This window comes from Carlito syrichta, unplaced genomic scaffold, assembly GCF_000164805.1.
Source record: "Carlito syrichta isolate Samal-C Ts95f unplaced genomic scaffold, Tarsius_syrichta-2.0.1 Scaffold302868, whole genome shotgun sequence".
Taxonomy (NCBI): domain Eukaryota; kingdom Metazoa; phylum Chordata; class Mammalia; order Primates; family Tarsiidae; genus Carlito; species Carlito syrichta.
The window spans coordinates 342593-369762 of record NW_007246964.1 but is presented as its reverse complement, the minus strand read 5'-3'; the positions used below and the strand labels follow the sequence as shown (position 1 = coordinate 369762).

The window sequence follows — 27170 nt, the reverse complement described above, 5'->3', positions numbered from 1 at the left end:
GCGGAAGGATCGCCGGAGCCCAGCGGGTCGAGGCTGCGGTGGCCGGGAGCGGCTACTGCACTCCAGTCTGGGCGACAGAGTGAGACTCGAACTCAAAAAAAAAGAAAAAAAAAAAAAAGAATGGGAATACTATGTACAGTCCCATGGAAAGATGAAGGGAGACAACAAATGTGCTTGGCCCAGAGCAGGTGTTCAAGGACAGTGAGTTACTTGTTCATTTAATAGTGATTAGTGGACCTCCTACTCCCTGCCAGCCAGTGCCAGACTCTAGGGCTACGATGCCATGATGAAACAGGACCTGCAGCCTTCCTGGAGCTCCTAATCACAAAGATCTCGGGGAGACCAAGATCACCCCAGGCTTGGCAGCAAAGCCCCAGCACTGGAGAGGTAACATATGGGGGTCCCACTGGCCAAGCATGGGGTTCTGGAGAAGGTGATGATTATAATTAGGGTTCTGGGAGGCTGAGGTGGGAGGATCACTTGAGGCCAGGAGTTCCAGACCAGCCTGGGCAATAAAGCGAGACCCTGTATCTTCAAAAAATTAAAAATTAGCTGGACATGGTGGTGCATGCCTGTAGTCCCAGCTACTTGGGAGGCTGAGGCAGGAGGATTGCTTTGGTTGAGGCTTCCGTGAGCTATGGTTGTACCACTGAACTTCAGCCTGAGCGAGAGAATGATATCCCATCTCAGGAAAAAAAAAAAAGAGATAGACAAGTGTTGGCTGGAATGCTCACACACGGCTGGTGAGAATGTAGATCGTGCAGCCACTCTGGAAAACAGCCTGGCAGTTCCTTGAATAGCTAACCCTCGTGCCTTGCCCAGGCTGGCATCCTCACCTTTGGTACCCGTGTACCAGCTGGTACCATATCCTTACTTTACAGATGAGAAACACTGGAGCTCAGAGAAGCCGAGTGACTCAAGGCAACAGAGTACACTGGCCTCAGCAGCCCTGGAGCCCTGCCCTGAATCCCAGTCATTCCTAGCTGGGCCAGCCGTGGGATCCTGGACAAGTTGGACACCTTCCCAGACCCCGCTTTCCCTCCTAAAACAGCCATGTTTAGCTGCCTCAAGCTCACAGCCAATGGGAACATTCAGAGAGCTCTGTGCTGCCTGGCATGGTGAGTGGCCTGTGGACATGGGCGTGGGTGGCCCTGGCTCGGAGGGCTGGCAGGGGCATGAAGTCACCCCAGATCCGACTCCCTGCATCTCCATCTGTGTCAACGAGCAAGCAGCAGCTGCCGATAACCATCATCTGAACCCAGTCCAGTGAATAGCCGCCCCTATCCCTCCCTTGGGGACTATCTGGTGTGGCTACAGATGGCCCCTGGATGACACCGGGGTTACATCTCCATAAACCCACCATCAAGGTGAAAAATCACAAGTTGAATTGTCGTAAGCCGGGACTGTCTGTACTGAGTCTTACACATCCTTACTTTCTGTTTAGTTGTTGATCAGTTTGTCCTGCAAGTTACCCAAAACTCCCCTTAGGGCAGAAGCTGCAAAAAAATCCCTCTGGGCTCAGAAGTTTCCGGCTACATGGTGGTTGACCAGCAGGGGGCAGCACAGGCCCACTCGGCTTTCTAAACTGCCCTGGCCTCGGTCACTGGGCATGCTCAGTCCTGCTGACTGACAGCGGGAGAAACTTCACAGCTAATTTTATGATTTTTTTTTTTTTTTTTTTTTTGTAGAGAAGAGGTCTCGGTGTGCTGCCCAGGCTTGTCTCAAACTCCTGGGCTCAGGCGATCCTTGCACCTCAGCCCCCCAAAGTGCTGGGATTACAGGCATGAGTCACAACACCCAGTCATAAAAAATAAGGGCTATTTTTTAAAAACTCGGTGCTCATCCCTTGCTTGCTGAGAAGACCCACAAGGAAGCAGAATATGGTTAGGGTCCTTCTCCCCACAAAGCTGTAAGTGCCCAGAGGGCTGAGTCCTCTTGCCAATCCCCTGCATGGCTGGGTTCCCAGTGCCAAGCACTCCCCTTGGCACATGGGTTTGTTGAATGACTACATGAGTGTTGGGCTTTGTACTGTGCATTATCCGCATGTAGGTAAAACACTGGAGTACCCCGCATCTGGGCTGTCTGTGGCCTGACACAGGTCTGAATGCTGATGTTCAGAAATCGAGACAAAGAGGCTGGGGAGGTCAGAAAGAACTTACACAGTGGCTGGCGGATAAGGCATGACGGGAACCGAGGAGACGTAAGCAAAGGCCGGAGGGGCTGGTGCCGGGGGCGCAGCCGCCAGATACCACAGTCCAGGTGGCGGCCGTGGTGGCGATCCCGCCTGCTTACTCCTCTGCTTGGGGCTGGAGGTGGAGGGTGGATTCCTTCTCGTGGCGGCGTTCTCTGGGCCTGCTGGGGGACATCACAGAGAGACAGAGTCTGACCCCTTGGCAGGCCCAGTTGAGGATGGAGGGTCTGCCCAGCTCCTCTCTGTGAGAGGGTATGCTGGGCTTCCCATGCCCAGGAGTGCCTCCCCCGGGGAACGAATCCACTGCCCCATTTGCTCCGTCCCAGACAGAAGAGCAGCCACCCGGCTGAACTTGCCCAGGTCCCCGAGACCTGGCCAGGAGAGCCGAGGGTCTGGCTAAGAGAAGGAGCTGAGCATCTGTCCCTACCAGAGGTGGCTGAGCTCGGGTCATCTCCTTGCGGGGGGGACCCAACCCGACCACACAGGGAACATCGAAGGGCATCTGTGGGAGATGGCCCCGGTGGGTCGCTGGTGGCAGCGCCGCCTGGAAGAGGAGGGAGAGAGGTCAGAAGAGGGCCTCGTCTGGATTCTGTCTACATCATTGGACCTGGAGCCCCCAGACTGGCCTCTGGGTGCTGAGCTGTCCTTGGGATCCCCTGCGGAGGGGACGCGCTGTCTCTGTCTGGGTGATGACAGCCAAGACAGTGGGAGCAAGCGTCCAGCCAGCCAGGCCTCTGGAAAGGGCCTTCCTGCGTCATTTCATCAAGTCCCACAAGACACCGGCCAGCTACTGTCCTCATTCTTCCACTTTACAGGTGGGGAAACTGAGGCTCCAAGAGGCCTCAGAGCTGGGAAGTGGCACTCCTGGCATCCCAAGTCCGGGCTCTCTGACTACAGCCCCACAGTGAGACAGGCCCATTGTCCTCACAGGGGCGGCCCCAGAGCAGTCCCCGGGGAGCCAAGGAATCGGAAGAGCCCTAGGGCAGCAGGAGTGGGTACCACTGCTTTCTTCCCATGCAGAGCCCCAGAACCACACCTGGGCGAGTTCTGGGCTGGTTTGCTGCTCTTTCAGGCCTTGGCTCACCCCCCTCCCCACCTACCTGGGCTGAGTCTGTGCCCACAGCCCACTGGGCGCCCATTCCAGCTCTGACCCCTCTGCCTCATCATGTGTTCCTTGGGGACAGGGCTTAGGGTCCAATACAGGTACGTGCTGAATGAATGAATGAATAAGTGAATGAATGAGCAAATGAACGGAGAAGGCTGTCAAGACTCTAGCGAAGGCAGAGCAACATGGGGATGAGGGGGTGGGGCTCTGGAGTCACAAAGACCTGGGTTCGGGCCCTGTCTCTACCGGTTGTAAGCTGGGTGCCTTTGGGCAAGTTACTTAATCTCTCTGAGCCTCAGTGTCCTCAGCTGTAAAAATGGGAATAAGAGCACTGCAGCACTTCAAGAGTACTGGAGTACTTAGTTCGTAATAGCGCTGTAGAATTGAAAGGCTAAATGTATGCAAACTCTTAACATGGTGTCTTCCATACAGAGGGCTTAACAAAGGGCAGCTCATCATCAGTCATGTCACCACCATTGCTTGAAAAGGCCTAGGGACCATTTCTTCCGCGAGGCCCAAAGTCAAGGAACTGGCCTAAGGTCACACAGCAAGTCAGTGGCAGAACTGGGACCAGAATCCAGTGCCCAGATTCTCAGAAAGCACTCTCCCCGTTCCTCCCGGTGGGGTGTGGGGAAAGGATGAGAGCGAAGAGAGGATGGAGGAGAGACAAGACGTCATCCCCAGGGCCAGGCTCCCTGATACCTGAAGCCCACCTAGCAGGGGCTTCTGAAATCAAGGAGGGTGGCTTCAGTCGGCAGCACCTGGAACAACCGGTGTGATGGCAGGCCGGCCAGAAAAATCCTGAGCCTGTGTTGGTGGCAACAGCTCCACTGAGCTCAGGACAGGCCCACGTGCAGCCTACCCTACCCCGAGAGCAAGGCACTAAGGCCTTGGCAGCCCTGGCTGGTCCTCCAGGTGCCATCCCTTACCTGCATCCTGGGTCCTGGTGGGCTGGCAGTGTGGGCAGGCGACTGCACCACTGCCTTTTGGGGTGGTCTTGGGGGACAGGACATGGTACTCCTGGCCTGGGGAGAGAGACAGGAATGGTTGGTACCAGTCTCAGCACAGATGCAGAACTGGGGTGGGGGGATTCTGGTATAATGACCTCCCTCCTCTTCCTCCAGATGCTTCTAATGGTCTCTTCCTGTGTGTGACACGACATGTATGTGCACGGACATGTACATATCTGGGGGTGACACACACATGCACATCTATACACATTTCTGGTCTGTATGTCGTAAGCTCTCTCCAGACTGCTCTGTTTCATCTCAGATCCTAGAACCAGCAGACCAGCACCGGACACACAGTAGCCACGACAAACTCAGGCTGAGGCAGGATTTGCAAGCGGGCTAGGGAGAAATGCTGAGTCAAGTTGTGATAAGAGATGACGGCTGAGGCTACTCCCCAGATCTAGTCTGCTGCTTGGGATCTGAATGGCTAGGGTGTGGGGCCAGGGCATTGACACCCATGCTCGAGTGGCTGTAAAAAAGGTGCTAATCCTAGTTTCTCAGGCTTGTTGGGAGGACCAAGTGAGGCAGCGGGGGTGGGTAGGATGTTCCTACCCCGACCCCCCACCTGCAGCAGGAAAGTACTCCATGTTACTAGCAGGTCGGATAGAATTGCAGCTGTGCACGCAGCCCGGCCATCTCCTGCCTTATCCCTCCCTGAGTCTCAACTGTGAGGGGACCCCCCAAAAAACAGAATTACCTTTCAGAGAGTGAGTCCCTTGTAGCATAGGCTTCCCCCACTAGATAGGTGTTCTAGGAACCCATCGGCATCCGTGGACCAGCTAGTGTTGTGAGAGGCTGCATTCGGCTTCAGTGAATTTTTTTGGGAGATTCCTTCAACACGTTTGCCCATGTCATGATGGGTGATTTATGAGTGCACCTGTTCACACCACGCTGAGTGTTCAGCAGTTTTTGGCCCAAAACAGCATGACCTCGGTGCTCCACCCTCCCTATTCACCTGATCTTGTGACAGGCGGCTTTTTTTGTTTTTCTGGATTAAAAATGTCCTCAGAGGGGAACAATTTGCCTTTGTGGAAGAGGTGAAACAAAAAACAGCAGAAGTGCTAAAAGGCATCAACATTGACATTCATAGATAGTTCTGAGCAGTCTCAATAGGTGTATTGCATCAAACAGAATATTTTGAGGGTGACTTAAGTTTAAACACATAAAAATAAATACATAATCTTTTATAAATAATATCTGGGTTTTTTTGGGTCCCCACTTGCAAGACCTTCATTATGATGTCACCTAAGCTAGCACGAGAGGCTCACCATCCTTTTCCCCCCCGTGCTGTCCTGGTGGCTCAAACTTCATGCTGCGTATGTGGCACTGGGGGCCCCAGGCCCCTCAGCCTCTGTGGTCCCTCACTACACTTCATGGGACCAAGATGCACCCAGGTCTCCTACCTGGTCCCCAGGACCTGAGGTCTGCGGCCCTTCCAGTGATAGACATGCCACCCTGTGGCATCCCACTGTGATTGCTTCCTTGTCACTGCCTTCTCTGCTATGCAGTCAGATCCATGAGGGCAGGGACCAGATCCACATAACCTGCTCACAGTCACCTCAGTGTCGACCTGCTGGACTCAGGCAATCCTTCCGCCCCAGCCTTCCAAGTAGCCGGAACTACAGGCGCATGCTACCTCGCCTGGCTAATTTTTTGATTTATTGTAGAGATGAGGTCTCGCCAAGTTGCCCAGGCTGGTCTCGAACCCATGGGTTCAGGCAAAGCTCTCACCTCGGCCTCCCAAAATGCTGAGATTACAGGCTTGAGCCACTGCACCTGGCCCACATATATTTTTTTAATATTAAGTGCCTGAAATGCCACTGCAGTCATTTCAAGCTTCACTCTGTGCAGGTGCCCAGTTCATGAGACACAGATGCCCTCTGGGAACCTGAGGCAGAAGGTAAGTCAGGTGCAAATGACGCAGCTTTTAGCATTCACCCTGCATTCAAAGACCGGGTGACTATGAACCTCTCAATGTGCCTCCCAGAACCAGATATGGGCCCAGGCAAGGGGGGGGTACCAGAAAGTGTCTGCCGAATGAATGAATGAACAAATACACCAGGAGTTACAGAGGCCATGGTCTCTGCTGGTTTTCACAGAACACATAGAAGATGGTATTTGAATGGCCCCCTGGGTCCATGGAGGAGGAGACCACCCTGGGCATTGCACTCACCCCTGGTCCTACCCTGCCTACCTGTGTAGTGGCCCCGGAAGGTGACCCTGTCCGGCCGTCCAGCACTGCCCATCCCTCTCCTTCTGTCCCGAGCTGCCCGTGGACCGTCCTCAGTGGTCCTGCTCTTCTCGGAGAACAGCCGGGGGGAGGGGGACTCAGATTCCGAGCCTGGGGTGGGAAGAGAGGGGTATGGGAGGGCAGGGAGTGGGTGAACAGTCCCAGCAGGGGGTGTGGGGCACGTTCTGGCTCAGGGGGACCTGGGCTTGCATCTTGGATCTGCCCTTAGGACTAACAGTCGGCATTTCCAGGACCCTGACCTGTGCTGAGTGCTTGTCCAGGCACCGCATGTGCTGTGTCACGTGCCTTTATGGCAGTCCCACAGCGCAGTGCTGTTGTTCTCGCACAGTTAGCTGACCCTTTAACTGTGCAGGCAGGCAAACCACTTAGCCAAGGGCACGCAGAATTCACCTGGGGCTGAACCACAGCCACTGACTCCAGAGCTGCATTCCCTCAGGCACACCCCCTACGCTCCATGGGCTCAGCGTCCTGATCTGCAGGATGTGGGTAGCAGGACCATCTTGTGCGAGATGATGGCTACAAAACCCTCACCGACATCCCCACACAGCAGGTGTGCAGGACATCAGAAGAACATACGCTCCCAGCACCACACAGTGGGTGTGCAGGATGTCAGAAGAGCACTGTGTCCCGAGCACCACACAGTGTACAGGATGTCAGAGCATTATGCCCCAAGCACCACACAGTGGGTGTGCTGGACGCCAGAAGAGCACTAAGCTCCCAGTACTACCCAGTAGGTGTAGAGGATGTCAGAAGTGCACTGTGCCCCAAGCACCACACAGTGGGTGTGCAGGATGTTAGAAGCGCACTCTGTTCCCAGCACCGCACAGTGAGTGTGAAAGACGTCAGAAGCCCACTGTGCTCCCAGCACCACACAATAGGTGTGCAGAACATCAGAAACATACTGCATTCCTAGCACCACGCAGTGTGTTCAGGATGTGAGAAGCACACTGTGCTCCCAGCATCACACAGCCTCAAACACACACAACGCTCTCCAGGTTTCCTTGAATGCTGTTCTGTGGTCTCTGCTGCTGAGCCAACATGCTCTGACTGGTCTGTAGAAATTAGTCCTGGCAGGTGTCACTTACTCAGGAACAGTCGGGGCACATCCCGAGGCACTGACGACGACCTGGCTCTCCACCGACCCGCGGGGACAGTCTGCTTTTTGCCTCCGGGCTCACCAGACAACCTCTCCGTGGACTTACTAGCAAAGGGAAAATGAGACGATGCCACTGTACAAGGTGTGTGCAGGCTCTAAAGAGGACTGTGAGCTGGGCAGCCTGGGGAGATGCTCACGATACAATGGGAGGAAGAGCATGAAAGTCACAACCGAAGACTCTGGGGTCAGTCTCACAGAGGATGGCTCTAAGCCTCTCTGACCCCCAGCCTCCTCATCTGTCAAATGGGGGTAATAAGAGCAATGACCTCAGAGGGTTGATGGAGGGATTCTGGAGACGATGTCCATAAGACCCCTCACCCAGTGCATGCCCATAGGAATACCTAAAAGAAATCAGCTGATTTCCTGTTGTCTTCATAAACGAATAACTGCTGAGTGAGCGGGCAAAAGACGGGCACCTGGAAGTGTGCTAGCTCTTCAGTTGGGGGGTGGCTTCAGGGACATTCATTGTGTTGCACTTTACTATGAACACACAGGTTTAGGTGTCCCTCATGCATCAAAGATGACACGGTGAACAAACATCAGAGTGAAGGACAGAGTGAATGAGCAAGAGAGGGATGTGGCAGGCCTGAGTCCACATGCCTAGGGAGAGCCAGACGCAGCAGACTGGGGGTCCCTCACCTGCTGCTATGGGAGCCCCAGGCAGCGGGGGAATCCGCTGGCCGGTCCCGGGTTCGGGCAGGGTGGTCCAAGGCAGACGCTGGGCGCGCTGGGCTGCCCTGGGGTGGCTGGTGCAGGCTGTCCTCCAGCCTTAGGCGGAGCCGGGACACCTCCTCTTGTAGTTCACGGATGGCCTGGCTGGGGTGGGCGCAGAGACAGAAACAAAGGACAGATGTGCGAGGGGCAGCACTGTGGCCATCCTGGAAGGTGCCTGGGCGCAGTGTGCTCTGACTCTTCCCAGCAGGTTCAGAGTCCAACTCTACTGCCAAAAGATTCTAGAACTTTCCTGTGCGTCACTTTTCATGCTACACATCTTGACATCTTTCTGAGTTTATGTCCCTGTGCATTTGGTGGACAAGGCAGAAACTTTGGAGTTTACCCACCTCATGGGCAGGGTGTGAATAGTTGCTCAGAAATACCAGGCACAAATTCTCAATATAGAGATGAGGATACAGAAGGAAGAGGGCACTGGCTGAAGTTCTACTGGAAAACTGCAACTCTAGGCCAGGTGTGGTGGCTCACGCCTGTAATCCCAGCACTTTGGGAGACCAAGGTGGGAGGATCGCTTGAGCCCAGGAGTTCGAGACCAGCCTGGGCAACATAGCCCGGGTGACAGAGTGAGGACTCCCCCGACTCCCCAGCCTGGACTTAAAACGAAATAAATAACCCATCCAGAATTTCAACCCTAGCTGCCTGTCGGGCACGGCTCCAGCCTTGCAACTTCCTCCTGGGTCCCACCGGAACCTTCCCTACTGCTGCTTAAGCCCATCTCCACTCCTGGCAGAAGATGCCCGTCTGCCTGTCTCTCCAGCCAGACAGCGAGCCACTGGCGGGCAGGAAGGAAGCAGGCTCCCCAACCCAGGGAGAGCCTCACACCTCATCGGCAATCAAGAAACATCACTGAACTGGATCCAGGCTTTGAGAGGAAGCAGAGACATGCTATGCATGGGAGCGGCCAAGGAGACAATGATGGAGTTGGGAGGACCAGCTGAGTGGCCAGAGGCTGCGGGGTGCCGTCTGCAAGGCTGCTAGGATCCCAGGAAAACCCAAACACAGTCCAGTTTCTGGCCGCTAGCATCCAGGGAGCCAGTCCTGTTTACCCTTCTCTGTGACAGTCCCTGCACCTCCCAGGCTTGGCCTGTGAGCATTGCTGGCCCTGTGGCAGACCATCCCACCCAGATGGCATCCCTACAAAAGCCCCTTCACACGGAGCAGCAGCATGAGAGTCTGGCCTTGCCCAGCTGTCCTCTAGGTGCACGCGGCTCCACATATCCTCGGGCTAGCTTCTGGGAAGGGGCTCCCCTTGGGGGCAGTTCTTGCCTGGTGGCCCCGGGGCTTGTGGGTGCCTGTCTCCTGGTGCCAGCTCCAGCAGACATGGACTCTCAGGCAAGTGTGTCAGGAGCAGAGGCCTCTTTCTGGCCGTGTCCTGGCCGCGTGTGTTCCCCTGGCAATCCCCAGGGAGACGCCTGCTGGGGTTTCCAAGACAACCGAGAGGGTGGTGCCTTCCAGAGCTCCTGCCCCAGTTAACTCCTGCCAGGGAGAGCTTGGGCTCCCATCAGAGGTGCCAAAGGAAGGTGTATTAGGCTTGGGGCTTGGTTCAGTCACTTGGGTGTCCCTTCGCCTCTGGGTATTTCTATCAAGATCCCAGGCTTCCTCACTTCTCCCTGGTAACCAATGCAGCTGGCACTTAGAATCCATTTTTCTTGGCAAATGTACTCCCCCATCTCCACACACGGCATCTGCATCCAACTGCCTGGCCAGCTGGAAATCCGAGTCATCCTTAGACGCCTCTCCTCCCTGAGCACCCCCTTAAGTTATCAGCTACCAAGTGCTGTGGGCCCGGCTGCAAAAGTATTTCTTCTCAGATAGAGTCCTACTTACCCTCCCAGGCCTGAGTGTCTTTTCTGGGTGAGGCAGCCTTCCCTGCAGCCTCTCAGTCTCTGTTCTTACTTTCCTGGTGGCCAGAGACCTCCTGTTTTTTTTTTTAGCCAGGTCTCACTCTGTTGCCCAGGCTGGAGTGCAACACTACAATCATAGCTCACTGCAGCCTCGACCTCCTGGGCTCAAGCAATCCTCCTGCTTCAGCCTCCTGAGTAGCTGGGACTACAGGCACATGCCACCACACCTAGCTGATTTTTTTTTTCTTTTCGTAGAGATGCGGTATCACTATGTTGCCCAGGCTGGTCTCAAACTCCTGGCCTCAAGTGATCCTCCTGCCTAGGGAGGGGGACTCAGACAGGGATTACAGGCGTCGGCCACCGCACCCAGCCTCAGAGAACTCTTTCTGATAGACCTGCACCTGCTGCTCCCCTGCTTAAACTCACACTTACAATGAGCCTTTATACATTCAAGGAATATTGGGTGACCATTTCCCCTGAGCTGAGCTGCCAGACACCCAAACCTCTGACCACGGCCTTCAGGCCTGCACGGCCTCCCCTAGGTCTCCCCCTCCACCCCTCGGCCCTACTGCTCCGCACCCACCACCTCATGCTTGAGGATCTGGCCAGAGTAAACATTTGGCTCCTCATAGGTGCCAGGCTCCCTTTCACCTCTAAGACTCTGCACATGCTGTTCCCTCTGTTTGAAATACTTTTGTATTTCTGTTTCTTCTGACCTCAGCAGAGATACCACTTCCTCCAGGCAGCACTCCCTGAAGCCTCTCACTGGGTTACATGCCCTGTCCCTGTGCTCCCAGAGTCCTTTGAGCCTCAGCCATTGCCGTGCTGGAGGTGCAACGGCCTGTCTGTCCATCCCACAAGGTAGAGAGCCTTACAAAGCCCAGGGCAGTGTCTTGCCCTCTACCAAACTCCCAGGCACACCACAGACACACAAGCCTCTAATCCTGCTGATGTCAGGGAGACCGCAGGGGTAGACCTGTTAAACTCAGACCAGGAGGTCAAATGCCGGCAGCTGGGTGCAACTCTGCAGTAACAACAGGACAGCCTCACGACTGCCCAGGCCAAGGCAGCCTCAGGATGGGCACTGTCAAGTAGTTTTCCCAGTGCACCCCGGGACACACATCCCATCTGGCAAAGCCACGGGATGGATTATTGGCAAAAGCAGCTAAGAGGACGGGGTAAGAAACCGACTAGGCTATTTTCCCACTTCTGTTTGACCAAGTAAGGAGCAACCTACCTAATAGAAAAACTGCACATGGACTAAAAGAAAAAAAATAAAGAACTGAAACTCCTAAGCACAGTAGCATCCTGGCTCATACAATGGCTGAGCACACTGCAGGGAACATAGCCCTGAGAAGGACAGACTTATCTTGGAAGGAGATGTCAGGAGTGAGGTCCCAGCACCAGAAGGCAAACCTTAAATCATTCCTCACTGGCTGGAGAAGTGTCCGCGAGGTCTAGCTCAGCGAGGTCCCATGGAGACAGCCCTGAGTGAGGGTCAGGGCACCGGGGCCCATCTGGCTCCCAGCACAACCACCAGCAGCTGTGAGAGCCAGGTAGGCTCCAGCTCTAACCCACAGCATCTCGTTTCCGTCCGCACGGAGAGTTTGGATCCCCAGAACCCAAGTCTCTTACTTACTCTCGCCCTGCCCTGGTGAGCAGGAGGTTGGGGGTGATCTCTGTCGGCCCACCGGGCAGAGGGGCAGCTGCAGGGGCCGGGGTAGGGGGCGGGCTGATTGTCCTGCTGGGGAGGAGAAGTTCAGAAATCCGCTTGTGCCTCTCGAACTCTGAGCCGGGGGATGCTAGGGAGGCAAAGTGAGACCTGAGTGAGTCTGAGCTGGGAGGACCCCAAAGCTCAAATCTGTGTGGGTGGGATGATGTGGGGATGGGGGAATGGAGGGATGGTGCCCAGTTTGAGGTCACAAATGAAGTTCCTGATGAGGCCCATGACCCGCTGACCTCAAAACCAGAAAACCTGGTGGGAAGTAGGCTGCTGAGCGGGACCTTCTGAGCCGCTTCCAGCCAGAACCCTTCCTTCCACCCACCATGACACCATCCAACCCAAGTCTTAGCTTCTCCTGCAAAGAGCTAAGTGCCCCTTCACTTGGGGCCCCCAGAGTCTGTCACCATCTCGCCATGTGGTGTGGAACTGGCTTCAGAGCCTCCGTGCCTCTCTGAAATTACAGTCACACTTTTCCAAATGAATGTGTTTCTGGGAGAGCACTAACGACCTTTAACTCGCCTCTCCATGGGATGGGCGACTAAAGGTTAGAAGTCATTAACCTGGCTCACGCATTAAAAGCAATAAACTCCTTGGAATTCTTAATTCAGCAATACAGAAAGGAACAAACGACTGATACGTAAAACAATCCAGAGAAATCTCCAGAGAATTATGCTGAGCAGAAAAAGCCAATCCCCAAAGGTTACATGTCATATGATTCTATTTATAGAACATTCTTGAAATGATCAAATTATGGATATGGAGAACAGATTGGTGGTTACTAGGTGCTAACAAAGGGGTAGGGCGGGAGGAGCATGAGTGTGCCTTTAAAAGGGCAACCACAAGGTCCTGTGAGGATGCACATGTTTTGTATCTTAGCTGCATCAGTGTCAACATCTGGCTGTGATGCTGCACTGCAGTTCTGCAAGATGTTATTATTGGGGAAACTGAGTAAAGGCACATGGGATCTCTGTGTATTATTTCTTACGACTGCATATGAATCTACAATTGTTCTAAAATAAAAGGCTTTATTTGCCGGGCTTGGTGGCTCAGTCTGTAATCCCGCGCCTTTGGGAGGCTGAGGTGAGTGGATTGCCTGAGCCCGTGGGTTCAAGACCCGCCTGGGCAGCAAGACCTCATCTCTACAATCAATCAAAAAATCAGCCGGGTGTGGTAGTGCATGCCTGTAATTCCGGCTACTCGGAAGGCTGAGGCGGAAGGATCGCCGGAGCCCAGCAGGTCGAGGCTGCGGTGGCCGGGAGCGGCCACTACACTCCAGTCTGACCGACAGAGTGAGACTCCAACTCAAAACAAAACAAAAGGCTTTATTTTTCAAAAAATTTTAGAGCCGGGCATGGTGGCTCAAGCCTGTAATTCCAGCTACTTGGGAGGCTAAGGCAGGAGGATCGCTTGAGCTCAGGTGTTTGAGGCTGCAGTGAGCTATGATTGTACCACTGCACTCCAGCCTGGGTAAGAGAGTGAGGCCCTGTCACAAAAAAATAACATTTTAATTTTTTTTTGAATTGGAGTCTCACTCTGTTGCCTAGGCTAGAGTGCAGAAGCACATTCATGGCCACACCAGTGTCAACCTGCTGGGCTCCGGCAATCCTTCCGCCTCAGTCTTCCAAGTAGCCAGAACTACAGGCACGCGCTACCACACCTGGCTAATTTTTAAGTTTGTTTATTGTAGAGACAAGGTCTCGCCAAGTTGCCCGAACTGGTCTCGAACCCGCAGGTTCAGGCAATCCACTCACCTCAGTCACCCAAAGTGCTGGGATTAGAGGCTGAGTCACCGAGCCCAGCAAAAATTTAAAATTTTAAATGACAAAACTTCAAAACTGGTAAAGCTAATTCAAGGTATCAGAAATCAGAACAGTGGTTACATTCGGGGAGGCGACAGTGACTAGAAGGGACTTGAGTGGGATTCTGGGGTTTAGATCCTGGTGAGTTTCTTGGTCTGTGTTTGCTTTGTGAAAATTCATCAGTTTCAGTTCTTTCCTGCATAATTTGTTCTATTTCAATAAATAATGTATATTTTCTAAAGGTCAAAAATGTAATCATATACGAGAGATGATACAGACCTGGAAAGTGCTCATAATACAGTGTTTAGTAGGAAAAGGGGGATACCAAAAATTCACATATCACATGATCCCATTTCTGTTTTAAGTACAGGTAATGTATCACTTGACATCAGGGATACGTTCTGAGAAATGCCTCACTGGGCAATTTCCTCGTCATGTAAATATCCCAGAGTGCACTCACACAAACCTAGATGCACAGCCTGTAGCCTCTTAGATGCCTAGTAGTTAGTTAGTTACTCCATACAGTAACATACTATACAGGTTTGTAGCCCAGAAGCAACAGGCAGGACCATATAGCCAGGGCATTTTTTTTTTCTCTTGTTCTCTTTTGTCTACCTCATCTGTAATTTCAAATTGCCTCACAATGAACCTGGATAATATGTCATATTCTCAAAGGCAACACACATTTTTTTCTGTGTGTTTGATTTTTGAGCCCGTGAAGTTCTAGGCAGCACAGACCCAACCACTCACCCATCTGGGTTGCCAATGTTGCTTCCAGGCTGTGGCTGGGCGCCCTCTGCCGGAGAGACCTGCTGGAGCCGGAAGGGTGTCTCTGGGCTCGGCTCCTGGGTGTGCTAGGCTCGGCAGCTCTTCTGGGGACCGAAGAACCCCTGGCCTTGGGGTAGGAGGCTCCATCCCGGGGCGCAGACACAGTGGCGGGCTGGGATAATGTTCCCGGGGTGCTGGGGGATCGTGGAAGGGGGAACCCATGGAGGCCATACAGAGAGAGGCCTCAGGCCGTGACATCTGAGTCCTGGCATGCACTGACCCAGTGAGCTCGCAGGCTTCAGGACCCTGCACCCCCGGCTATGCTGTTTCTGAGGACGCATCGCATTATACACCTGCCTCTTTATAAACCGCCTAGCAGTGCCCCTGCCAGCCTACATATCAAAGTGATAAAGCTCCATTTATTTTTCAGAATATATAAAGAGAAGTAGAATCTCCAACCCTTCTTCGCATGCACCCTGGGGTTGCCATGTGGGCCTCCCATGGGGCCTGCACCCAGCTGAGGAGGCCTGTCTGCACTGAGGCTCTATCATTCCACCCTTCACCCACATCCCTCGGCCCTCTGCCATCCCTTTGGGACCCACAAGGCCACCCTGAGTGCCCCTCAGCCTCGTCTTCTATTCACCTCACGCTGCCTTCCCTGGAGTTTTTTTCATTCACCCATTCATTCATTCACATGCTCAACCAATATTAATTTCCTGTCTGCCGCTAATTGGGTGAGGCTGCTGAGTCGCTGGTCCTCTCTGAACCCGTTTCCTCTACCAATAAGATGGGAAAAAGCAGCCATTGTTGGGGGATGCAACGAGGGCCTAGGAATGCCCAGACCATCCCATCCTGTTCTGGTACACCACAGGATCTTTGATTCCCAGGGACGTGGCACGAATGGGACAATGGTGGGGTCCCAGAGTACCTGCTGTGGGAGAGCCGGTGCTCTGGGGTCTGGGTGAAGGGTGACACTCTGCTGGTTTCTGAGCCCACAAAGCCACTGTCCGTCTCAGGGGATACCATCCAGGGCTCCTGAAAGAGGCGGTGTCCCCATTGGTCTGAGGAATGTGCCCCAGGCACACTGGGAAGCCCTTCCCAAGTCCTGGTCTGGGCTTCACATTCCAGAAGCTTCTAACAGCCAGGCCCTTGGACCCCAGCACAGGGCTCTGGCTAACAGCAGGGACTCCGATCCCCAGAGGACCCTAGGCAAGTCCTGCCTCCCTGAGGAGTGGTAGCCAGAGCAGATGGGGACTAGTGAGAGGAGGAGAGAGCCTCATTCCCAGGGTCTCCCGGTGGGGTCTAGAACACCATGGTCTTATCTGGCTGTAGAGATGCTCAGGCCCAATGCACTGGGAAAACAAAACCCATCAAAGGTGCAAAGCTCCTCCCCACTGGGTCTAAAGCATAGCACAAAGAATACACAGAACCACGCAGGGGCCTGCCCCCAGGGAGCTCACAGTCTAGGGCAGAGACTCCCGGCCACAGGCTCATGGTGTGTGTGAGAGGATGTGCAGCATAAGTCACATTTCCACAGTGGGCTGTGACCCCACTATAGTTTAAGAATCGCCACTCTAATAGCACAAATAGCACAGAGCGGAGAACTCGTGCCCCAGCTGTGATGAGCAGGCTCAGAGAAGCACAGGCAATGGGCTAGAGCTCTCAGAGGAGGAATGGGAGCTCGGGCAGAGGGCTGGGCTGAGGGTGCCATCGGGCAGAAGCCCTGCGTGTCGGGCAGATTGTGGTGAGCTGGGACAGGAGCAGCAGGCATTCCAAGAAGGAACAGCACAAGCAAAGGCCCAGGGGCAGGAAGTTCAGGAAACCCGGGGTGTAGCATGGACACTTACCTCCAGATGGGGTCTGCCAGCTTGGCGCAAAGACTTCTGGGGAAGACGCTCAGAGATGCCACTTCCCTCCAGGCTGGTCATGCTGCTCTGGTGGGAGGTTGCGGTTTTGGTGCCCGGAGGCTGGGGTGGCATGCCGGGACCTGGAGGCGCTGCCTTGGCCTTGCCCGGGCCCGGCATGTGCCTATCTCTGGCCAGGGAGGTCTGGAAGCCCGATGGCTTCACAGACACCATCTGTTCCATGGCCTCTCTGGCAGAGAAAGAGAAGAACATGGCCCCTGAGTCCTGCCGTGAGCCAGGCAGCCCTCTCTGAACCTCATTTTTTGTAACTGTAAAATGCGGGTGCCGTTTTACATTGACATTGACCCACCCAAAACACCACAGAGGAAACAGTGTGAAAACAGGTGAGTTAAGGCAGCTTCACAGCTGCAGAAGCTGCACACCACCCCCGAGTGCAGCCACTTCCACACACTTCCATCCACAGAGGGACTTCAGGGCACCGTTATACACAGAAGACCAGACTGCCATACCGCAAATAGAAGCCAACTTCAAAAATAAACATAAGAAACCCAAAAACAATATCATTCTATTCTAGATAGATTCAGTTGCCTGCTAAAGGCTCTGGGCCAGAGGCCAGTTTGTATGCTCTCTTGTGCACTGTCTCTCTGTCTTTCACTCTCTGTCTTTCTCTCTGTTGCTCTCTGTCTCACACTGTCTCTTTCTTTCTCTGTCTCTGTCTTTCGCTTTCTATCTCTGTGCTGTCTCTCTTTTCTCTTTCTCTCTTTCTCTGTCTCTCTTTCTGTCTCTTCTGTCTTTCTGTCTCTCCCTCTCTTTCTGTGTATGTGTCTGTCTCTCTCTCTCTCTCTCCCTCCCCCACTCTCTCTTGCTCTCACTCTTTTTCCAAAGGAAGATCAAGAGAGGTGTTACAGACATAATAGCACTAACTAAGACTTTCTCCTCAGTGTCCCTAGAAGGTCAGAAACTGAAGAGGAGAATCAGTGTCTGTCCTACTGAAAATCACATCCTGTACCACCCAGATCAGTGGTGTATGAGCCCCACCGTAGAGAGGCAGGGCAAACTGGCCACATTTTAGCTGTGAAGACCTGTCTAGCTCCCTCTGACAATGCTCGCCCCTGTGGTTTTGGAGTGGCATGGGATACTGCAGGTAGGACTCAGTGACTTACTCCAGGGGAGCCCCGTGACTCTTCTCAGCCTGTGCTGGGTGCTGCCTTGGGGGGACCCTGGTGGCCTCTGCCTTCCCTGGAGCCAGAGCCAGACCGTCAACTTCCAGGTTATGGCCTTCCTCTTCCTCCTCCTCCTCTGTCCTCATGGCTTCCGGCAGAGACTTCACGCTCAGGTACCTGCAGAAGAACGCATGGAGGGATGTGACCTCTGTTCAGCAGGGCAGCCAAAGTCCAGGTGCTGCCAGACACCCCGGTGTACTCACCGTTCCAGGAGGCCATGGAAATCCTGCTCCATCTGCACCTCCTTGTGCCTGAGTGGGCCCGGGAGGTCCCGTGGCCTGTCCTCCACCCCGCTGCTGCCAGAGCGCACCTCCACATCCACGTGCGATGGGCAGGGGCCAGTGGTGGTGGCGGTGGCGGCGGGCTGGGGCCAGAAAGGTGGAGGGGCAGAGATTCAGCAGATACTTCAATACCACTTTTAAGCACCCACCTCATGCCAGGCTCGTGCTGGGTGCTGAAGAGTAAGAAATACATTAGGCTCAGTGAGCCCACCACCCTCTCATGGGTGTGCAAAGAACAGAGGATGGACTGCATGATTTCAATACTGGTTGTCATGAATTGAGCACCTACTATATACCGGGCACCAGACAGACGTCACTTCACAATTCTACCAGAACGCACGGTTATCAAAATCCATTTTAGACAGGTAACTGAGGCTCAAATGATTTGCCCCAAATCACACAGAAGCAAGGAACAGAACTGAGATTTGAACCCAGACTTCCTACAGAATCAACCCTCCTGATCTTCTATTCCAGCCAGCCACCCCAGCCTCCCTCAACACCTTAACTGCAGGCATGCAGGGATCCTCAATTCTATGCACCCAGGCTTTCCCTGTTGGTGCATGCAATGCCGCCTGCTAGCGTTTTCCCACCCTCCAGGGCAGAGCACATTGTGAGAAGACTTCCCCCAAATGCCTGGTCAGCAAGACCTCGGCTACTACGTACACGCCAGCATCTGTATATGCACTGGGCCTTCTCTCCAGCCCGCATCCTAGACAGACAAATCTTTGAAGCACAGGCAACGGGAGTCTGGAGACACAGAGACTCCACTGCTGTCATCTGTGTGACCATGCTACACTCTGTTTGCTCACCTGTAAGACGGAGAGACAGTTGTCTCTCAGAGTGCTGTGGTGTGGGCTGGAGAGAACCTCCACAAAGTCCCTTCCATGCATGGCCCTGTCTAGGCCTTGCCCCATCATCTGTGCAGTACTACAAGCCTGGAGGTCATCCCTGGCTCCCTCCCTCTCTCACTCCTGTCCTCTCAGAGTACCTTTTCAGCCTCTCTCAAGGCCACGCATATCTCTCCCTCTGTCCTGCCCCCTCCCCAGCATCCCACAAATCTAACCACAAGACCTCATATGTCATCCCCTGCTGAAAACCTGGCAGAGTTTACGATCATGGCCTCCATGTGACTGATAAGCCCCTACATCACCAGGTCCCTGTCTGCTTCTCCAGCCATATCTCAGATTATTATACCCCCCTCGCTTTCCATATGCTAGCCACAGGACCTTTGCACAAGTTGTTTTCCCTGCAGGATGGGTTTTCTCCTTCTGTACCTAGTAACATCTATTTATCCTCAGATCTCATCTAAACATGACTTCTTCAGGCAATGTTTCTTTGACCTCCCTGCCAAGCTCAGGCATGGTCCCCTGTTATCTACTCTTGTAGAACCTCATAATGCTCCTTCAGAGCCCTGATCAAAATTTTAATGAAATAACTGTGTAACTAGTTCAACTCTAAGAAAACTCTGTGAAGGCAGAGGCCACGTCCCCACTGTCCCCCACTCCACTGAATCCTGACCATGTGTCACGGGTCTTGGCATATGGTTCACATTGCATAAATCATAGTGAAGAAATTAATGAATGAAGAAATGAGAGGAGGAACAGCCGATCTGGTTGAGCAAAGAGGTACCTCAGTGTAGGGAATCTTGACGGCAGGTGTGGGGGCTTGTCCAGAAGGAGGGCGGGGAAAGGGCATGGCTAGTGCGCTGTCCAGAGCTGGGCCTGGCTCAGCCGGCTCAGGCTCATCTTGGGGCTGGTCCATGTGGTCCTTCAGCTCTTCCAGGAAAGCTCCCAGTTGGTATATCTCTGCCTCCAGCTCCCTGGAATGGAGAAACATCAGCACCAAGAACCTGGGATGGCAGCTACATCAGGTCAGCTCAGGAGGCCAGGTGTCAGAACAGAGATCCCAGGGAATGCCCATTTAGGGTCAGTTAGATGATGCTGAGAACTCAAAATAGAACAAAATAAAAGATGACTCCATGGGGAGTTAGGAAGCCTAAGTTCCCTCCACCATCCACAGGCCATGGACCTTAGATAAATCTTGCTTCCCTCTGGTCTCAGTTTCCCTATTAGCCAACGAGGGTTTCAGTTCTTATTTGCAAAGTGTCTTCTCATTGCGGCGCATTCAAAGGAACACAAATCTCTGGGTATGTTGCTCATTGGGATAGGATTTCTCTGCTCCCTTGAGTGCAAGTTATGAGGGCAAAGTGCCTCCCTCCTGGAGGCCGAGGAAACCCAGGGGTCTGTCCCTTCTGTGATTCTTGGCCTCCCTCCACAGCACGTACCTGCTGGGATCAAATTCTCCAGGCATTCCCTTGGAGCCAGCAAGCTTCTGGGCACAGGGACTCGCTCTACAGGCCTGTAAGTACTCCTCCTCCAGGGCCGCGTGGGCAGCCTTCAGCCGCCGGAAGCCCTGAAACCAGACCAGGCCAGGGAGACCTGAGTGCTCAGCCCCTACGGGCCCTGTCCCTGCAGACACAGTGGATGAGAGGGCTCGCAGAAGGCCACGGGAGACGGAGGCTGGGTGGAACCTTTGGAAGCTGCCTGCTGTGATCAAACTCTCTGCCATCAGACAGGCACAGCAGAAGCTCCAGAGGGTGCCGGGCCTTCCTCAGGAGACTTATAAGGAGCCTGATGCACCATGACAGTCACAGTGGTCAAATATACTATCACTATGTCCCTATCAGGACTTAGTCTTTGAGAGATCCTGGAGCCCCATTCTTGATTTGCAAAGCCGTGGGCTCCAGAAAGTTAGTCATTCTCCTCCAGAACCCTTAAAGAACATCAAGACAGAAGATGTTATCACCATCAGACTATGGAGACGAGGACGAATGCTGGCTGAGTTTCTAGGCCCAGTGCTAAAGCGCTTGGCACTTAAAGCGTTAGTCACTTAATCTTCAACACAAACATAACGAGAGGGGTCATTTACCATCTTGGTCTAAAAAAGGAGAAAACGGAGGCACAGATAGGCCATTTAAGCTGGTGAAGACCACAGGGTGAGTGAGTTGTAGGGTCCAAATGTGGACCCAGGTGTCCTGGCTCCGGAACTCATGGTCCCCCTGCTCTGCCGGCCTCCCACCGGAAACACGACAGGAGGCGGGGTCCTCATCCCTGTCTCCTTGCCATCCATATCCTGGGCGATTCTGAGGTCGGCTAGAAGCCAGGAACAGGCTAGAATCCAGGCCTCAGCCACACCCGACCTTCCAAAAGCCCTCAGTCTCCCTGGACATGGGGGAGTTAGGACAGGGAGGGAGAAAACGAATGGTTTTAATTCTCAAGGGCCTGGATCACCCACTTGATACAGTACACGTCACACATCATATAACTGGAAAATGTATGTGATATTCACACAGGAACATATTCCTGCCATAACACATTTTTATAAACTGGGTGTGTGGCGTTTGCCCCTCCAGGTCTTCCCTTAGCTGTTCCCCACCCTGCTCTGTGCTGAGCATGGGGGCCTCCCGACCCACTGGCTTCCTGTTGGGTCTAATGGGAGGACCTGCCAGAGATCCCAGAGCAGGAGGAATAAGACTTGAGGATAGAAACAGCTCCACGGCTGTTACTTCCTGGGGTTCCTGGTCCTTGCGGGGTCCCCTGAAGCTGCCTACACTGTGTGACAGTCCCTTCCTTTGAACCCTACACTCACAGCTTTGAGAGCTCCACCTGTTCTCTACCAGGACCCTGGCGATATGGCAGGAATCTAAATCGTACATCAACTACAGTGATCTCAAACTCAAATAATGTTCTAGTAAGGGTCTCTTCCCTGCCAATCCTTTTTATAATTGGGGTCTCACTGTTGCCCAGGCTGGAGTGCAGTGGCATAATCAAGGTCCACCGCAGTCTGAACCTCCTGGGCTCAGGCAATCTTTCCGCCTCAATCTCCCAAGCAGCTGGGACTACAGGCATGCACCACCGTGCCCGGCTAAATTTTTTTTTTCCTGACATTTTGTAGAGATGAGGTCTCGCTATGTAGCCCAGGCTGGTCTTGAACTCCTGGGCTCAAGAGATCCTCCTGCTTCGGCCTCCCAGAGTGCTGGGATACAGGTGTTAGCTACCACACCCGGAGTGCCTTGCGGGGTTTTGGTGATGACAGAAAAAACACTGTATTCTAAGGTTTCCCACGGTGCCTGGAATGCCACCATCACTGCTTAACAAGTGGTAACTACTGTGACACAATGATCATTGTCATGGGAAGCAGGCAGGAGCTGTTTGCTCTAAAAGGAGACACTGTGTCTGCAATTCTCTGGGTCTGTTCTGTGGCAGAAGAGACTTCAGAGACTCAGCTATGAAAGACAGCCCCATCTGGCAGCTCCATGGGCATCTCCTGAAACGGGCGTTACCTTGAGTTGGTCCTGGGGTGTGAGCTGTCCCGCCTGCATCAGTCTTTCAAAGGACTCCACCTTTGAGAAAGGGGAAAGAAATAGCTCTATTAGTCCAGACCGGCAGATGCCCACCCTCAGCCCCATTTGTGCTTTGGTACAGAGGCTGGGTCTGGCCTCAGGATGTGGCGTTTCTATCAAGCATGGGGATAGGGGTGTTAGACACAGACTGGCCTCAGCCAAGGTGGCCTCAGGAAAAATCAGAGTGGAGCATGCAGGAATTGATAGACCACATGGCACACTCACACATGTGCCTGAAGACCTATAAGCCAGGATGTTTCTTGCAGCATGGATGGAAAGGAGGGGACAAGAAAAATGCCTGTCTGGAATAGTATGTAGCCACCAACAAGAGGAAGGGGCAGCTGCATGCTCTAAGACATAAATGCCTACAACATTTATTTTTTCAGTGTCAAATCAAGGTACAGGACAGTGTTGATAGCATGCTATCATGTGGACAAAAGAGACAGGAAGTAAAAAGGGAACATGTAAACACATTTGCTTGTATAAGTTAATTCTAGAAGGATTCGAGAAACCCAAACATTACTTGCTTCTGGGGAGAACTGGCTAGGTGGAAGACAGGAAAGGGGGATATTTTCTACTGTGTGTATTTTGTAACCTATTCAAATGTAGGATATTTAAAAAGTCAAGGTACAGTATAGCTTATACACTTCTGCAACATTTCTATAAATGCATGTGTGTGCATCGAACATTTTTGCACAGGTGGAAGACTTATTTTTTGCTGAACATGCCCTTATACTGTGTGAAGGTCTTTATAGTGTGCATCTATTACCATGTACGTCTCAAAAAAATTTTTTTTTGAGTCAGGTGCCCAGGCTGGAGCGTAGTGGCACAATCATGGCTCACTGAGACTCAACTTTCTGGGCTCAGGTGATCCTTTCACCTCAGCCTCCTGAATAGCTGGGACTATAAGCATCCGCCACCATGCCCTGCTCATTTAAAAAAATTTTTTTTTTGTAGAGATGAAGTCTCGCTATGCTGCCCAGGCTGGTCTCAAACTCCTGGCCTCAAGCAATTCTTCCGCCTTGGCCTCCCAAAGTGCTGGGATTAAATGCACGAGCCATCACACTCGGCCTCAAAATTATTTTTAATTAGGAAAAAAAGGGCAAAGGATGATTTGTGGTTCTTTTTTAGGAAAGCGTTGAAAAATAAAATAGACATTGATATGCTATAATATTATATCATTTATCTAATATGTGAGCTAGAAATGTAATATGAGCTACATGTGCAATTTAAGATTTCCTGGTAGCCACGTTCACAAAGGCAAAAAGAAACAAGTGAAATTAATTTTAATAATGTACTTTATTTAACCCTAAATATCATATCAACATATAATCACTATAAAGAAATTATCAGGGGGATATCTTACATTTTTTCTTTGCACCAAGTCTTTGAAATCTGGTGTGTGTTTGACACTCACAGCATGTCTCAACTAGGGACATTCTATGTTGAGTACTCAACAGCCACATGTGGCCAGTGGCTCCTGGGCCAGACAGCGCCTGGATCATCAGGGGTCAGCTGGCACCCCCGTTCCTGCTCAGTGTGAGGACTCGGCTTTGTTTTATTTTACGGACACACATAAGTCCAAGAAATGCCACTCCCGTACAGGACCAAGAATGGGTGTGATGAAAAGGAACGATGCACTGGTGCAGGATGCTCTAGCATGGAGGAGCCCTCAAAACGCCACATGGGAGAAGTCAGACATGAGAGGACGTTGTCCAGATCTCTTTATACGAGATGTCCAGGACTGGCAAGCCACAAAGAGGGAACACAGAGGAGCAGCTGTCAGAGGCAGGGAGAAGAGGGAACAGGAGTGACTGCTTGATAGACATGGGCTTTCTTACTGGGTGATAAAAATGTTCTAAAACTGATTGTGGTGATGATTGCATGAACTGTGAATATACTAAAAACTACTGAAGCACACCCATTAAATGAGTGTATGGCATGTGAATTATATCTCAATAAAACTGTCACCAAAAGAAAGAAAGAAAGAAAGAAAGAAAAAAGAAAGAAAGAAAGAAAAAGTAAAGAATGGTGGTGTTTCTCTGAAGGAACTTGCGTTATGGACATAGCAGTGCATGTAACTATTGCATTTCCCTTTTTGCGTTGGCAACTAGGAAGCTCAAAGCTAAACAAGTGACTCTGTTAAAGTGCTCAGGGTCCAACAGCACATTTTGTTTACTACCTTTACCCTAAGTTAATTAATTTTGTTCTTCCCTTATTTCCCTTATGCCTCGGTTTCCTCACTTCTATTTTCAGAATAAAGTTAAAACATGCATCTTTACAAGGAGCTTTAAAGCACTTTTGGAAGATGGTCAATGAGTAGATAAAAGTAGACCCACAAAACAACTCACAGTTCCTTGGACTGTGTGATGAAAAGATAAAGGCCCTTGGAGAGGTAACTGAGAATTGACTTCTAAATAAAATGCAATGAAGAAAATAGGGTGATTCATCCTGAAGAGGAAAAGGCTGAGTGGAGATTCTGCTAACCTCCAGGATCCAAGAGGAATGGAGTCTCCTGAGAGCCCACCAGGAGATGCTTTCTGGCACAACCGAAGGGATTCTGAGGAGATACAATGCCCATAGTAGGGCTGAACCTAGCACTGGTGACGAGGAGGAGGCTGGGGCCATGTGGCTTTGAAAATCAGGGAGCAGCTCCAGTTTCTGAGACAGGGAAGGGTGTCTCTCCCAGACGGCCTCTCGCCTGGGCAGCCAGAGGCTCTGATTCCTTCCGGCGAGCGAAATCTCACGGGGCAGAGCTGGGATTCCCACCCACCTTGGCCAGGAACTGGCTGGCCTGAGAGGCCAGTGCCTGGGTCCACTCAGCAGAGGGCTGGTCCTCGGTGATGCCCTGGTTCTCCAAAGGCCTCCCTGGGGCGGGCGTGCTGGTGGGCGAGGAGGGGCTCAGGTCTCCTCGAGTCGATGCCCACCCTGAAAGACACAAATGCTAAGACATGGGGCCAAGGACAGTGCTTCCCGGGGCTGCAGCTCAAAACCACTACCTGCAGCACCAAGTTACAGTCCCGTTGTTCTGTGCGGTCTTCACGCTAGCCCATGGAAGTGGGCCCGGCAGAGCATTGCCCCCATTTACAGGAGAGAACAAGGTTCAGATCTGCTCTGATCACATAGCTAGGAGCCGCAGGCCATGCCAGGCCTCTGAGATCCCGGTCAACAGTGTGGGCTGTAACTCAGGAAGACCTGGGTTCAAATCCTGACCCTCCCCCTTGTAGCTGTGTGATCTTCAGACTTCTTCTTAACTGGGGTAACAACGGTATGTACCTTGCCAGGCAGGTTGATGTGGGGATTAACTGAAGTCTCACGTGTCAAGGCTGAGTACAGGGGCCGGCCCTGATGTGGGCTCCCCAAGGACAATGTTCTTTGTTATCCAGGTCATCCCAGGTCACCAAGATGCCAAGTGGCAGAGCCAGGGCTTCCCCCAGGCTGCTCTGGCTCGAAGCAGGACGCTTTCCACATCTCTGTTTGACTTCACGTCAAAGAGCCCAGGGCGGTCCTTGCCCCCCTCCTTCCCTGGCCTGGCCAGTGCCCTCCCCAGGTGAGCTGAGCCCCCACCCAGAGCAGACTCACAGGCAGAACCACGGCTTCTAGTCTCCCAGCCTCACCTGAGGCCTCAGAGGCCCGGGGGTCCTCGGCGGGGCCCGGCCACCACTGTGCGGAGCGGGGTTGTGGAATGGTGAAGGCTAAGACCTTGGTCCCCTGGGGCACCGTTCCTGCGTGGACACCATGGCTGGGCTGGGGCGGGTCCGAGTATAGGTTCACCTGTGGGAGAGGGGAGAGGGCAGAGCCCAGTCAGCCGGGCAGCCCACTGCCAGAAAGATCTGCTTTTCACTCGTTGCTTCCTTCAGGAGTTGACAAACATGCCTCATCGTGATCAATACTGCCTCCCAGTGGAGCCCTGGGTGGGGGCCAAGCACTGGGCGAGGGCTTCATGGCCTCTTATTTTCTCATTTTCTCTTATGGCTGTCCTGAGAGGGAGGCAGGACGGGGACCATCATACCCATCTTAGAGAAGAAAATAACTGAGACTCAGAGTTTAGTCATTTAACCAAATTTCTTAGCTGATAGGTCCTTGGGTAAGGATTATAATACTGCTCTATCTGCCTTCAAAGTCTATGGTTTCCCCCCCTTTTTTTTTAAGATAGGATCTTGTTCTGTCACCCAGGCTGATGCAATAATAGCTCACTGCAGCCTTGATCTCCTGGGCTCAAGCTATCTTCCCATCTCAGCCTCCCAAATAGCTGGGACTACAGGCATGCACCACCACGTCCAGCTAATTTTTTTTCTACTTTTTGTAGAGATGAGGTACACTATATTGCCCAGACTGGTCTCAAACTCCTGCCCTCAAACTGATCCTTCTGCTTCAGCCTCCCAAAGCGTTGGGATTATAGCATGAGACACCATACCTGGCTGATTTTCAAGTATTCATAATACTTTGTATTAACAATATTTGTTATATTTATAATACTGTCATTAATATATTTATAATATATAGCATATAATTATTTCTTGATAACAAATATAAATATTTCCAGCAACTATTGTTACATTGATAATATTAGCAACTAATGGCTATTTAAATGAATGAGTGAACAAGCTAATGTGTCATTTGTAGCTGATCTCTATCATTTGAGGATGGATTTAATATGGCAAACGGCCCAGTTTGTGAGGGAGCAGTCTGGAGCCAGGCAGATGACCAAGGAAAGACATTTAAAGCTCAAAAGCAGAGAAAAACCATGTACCGTACAACGGCTGAGTACAGAGTTTGGAAGACTACAGTCTGTTTTTGTCAATAGGACTTTATTGGTC

General features: G+C 52.4%; 1 protein-coding gene across 1 annotated transcript in view; it reads right to left on the bottom strand.

Annotated features, from left to right (window-relative positions):
- The window catches only part of AKNA (AT-hook transcription factor), a 46621-nt gene that overhangs the window by 501 nt on the left and 18950 nt on the right, over positions 1-27170 (bottom strand). The window contains exons 5-21 of the mRNA XM_008057211.1: positions 25968-26124; positions 25124-25278; positions 22291-22350; positions 20233-20360; positions 19578-19767; positions 17871-18031; positions 17608-17784; positions 16427-16673; positions 15508-15614; positions 14562-14773; positions 11929-12091; positions 8353-8529; positions 7643-7758; positions 6501-6647; positions 4226-4321; positions 2619-2735; positions 2160-2352 (exon numbers count right to left, since the gene is read on the bottom strand). Coding sequence (XP_008055402.1) covers positions 2160-2352; positions 2619-2735; positions 4226-4321; positions 6501-6647; positions 7643-7758; positions 8353-8529; positions 11929-12091; positions 14562-14773; positions 15508-15614; positions 16427-16673; positions 17608-17784; positions 17871-18031; positions 19578-19767; positions 20233-20360; positions 22291-22350; positions 25124-25278; positions 25968-26124 — 2603 coding nt within the window. The remainder of the gene's footprint in view (positions 1-2159; positions 2353-2618; positions 2736-4225; positions 4322-6500; positions 6648-7642; positions 7759-8352; positions 8530-11928; positions 12092-14561; positions 14774-15507; positions 15615-16426; positions 16674-17607; positions 17785-17870; positions 18032-19577; positions 19768-20232; positions 20361-22290; positions 22351-25123; positions 25279-25967; positions 26125-27170) is intronic.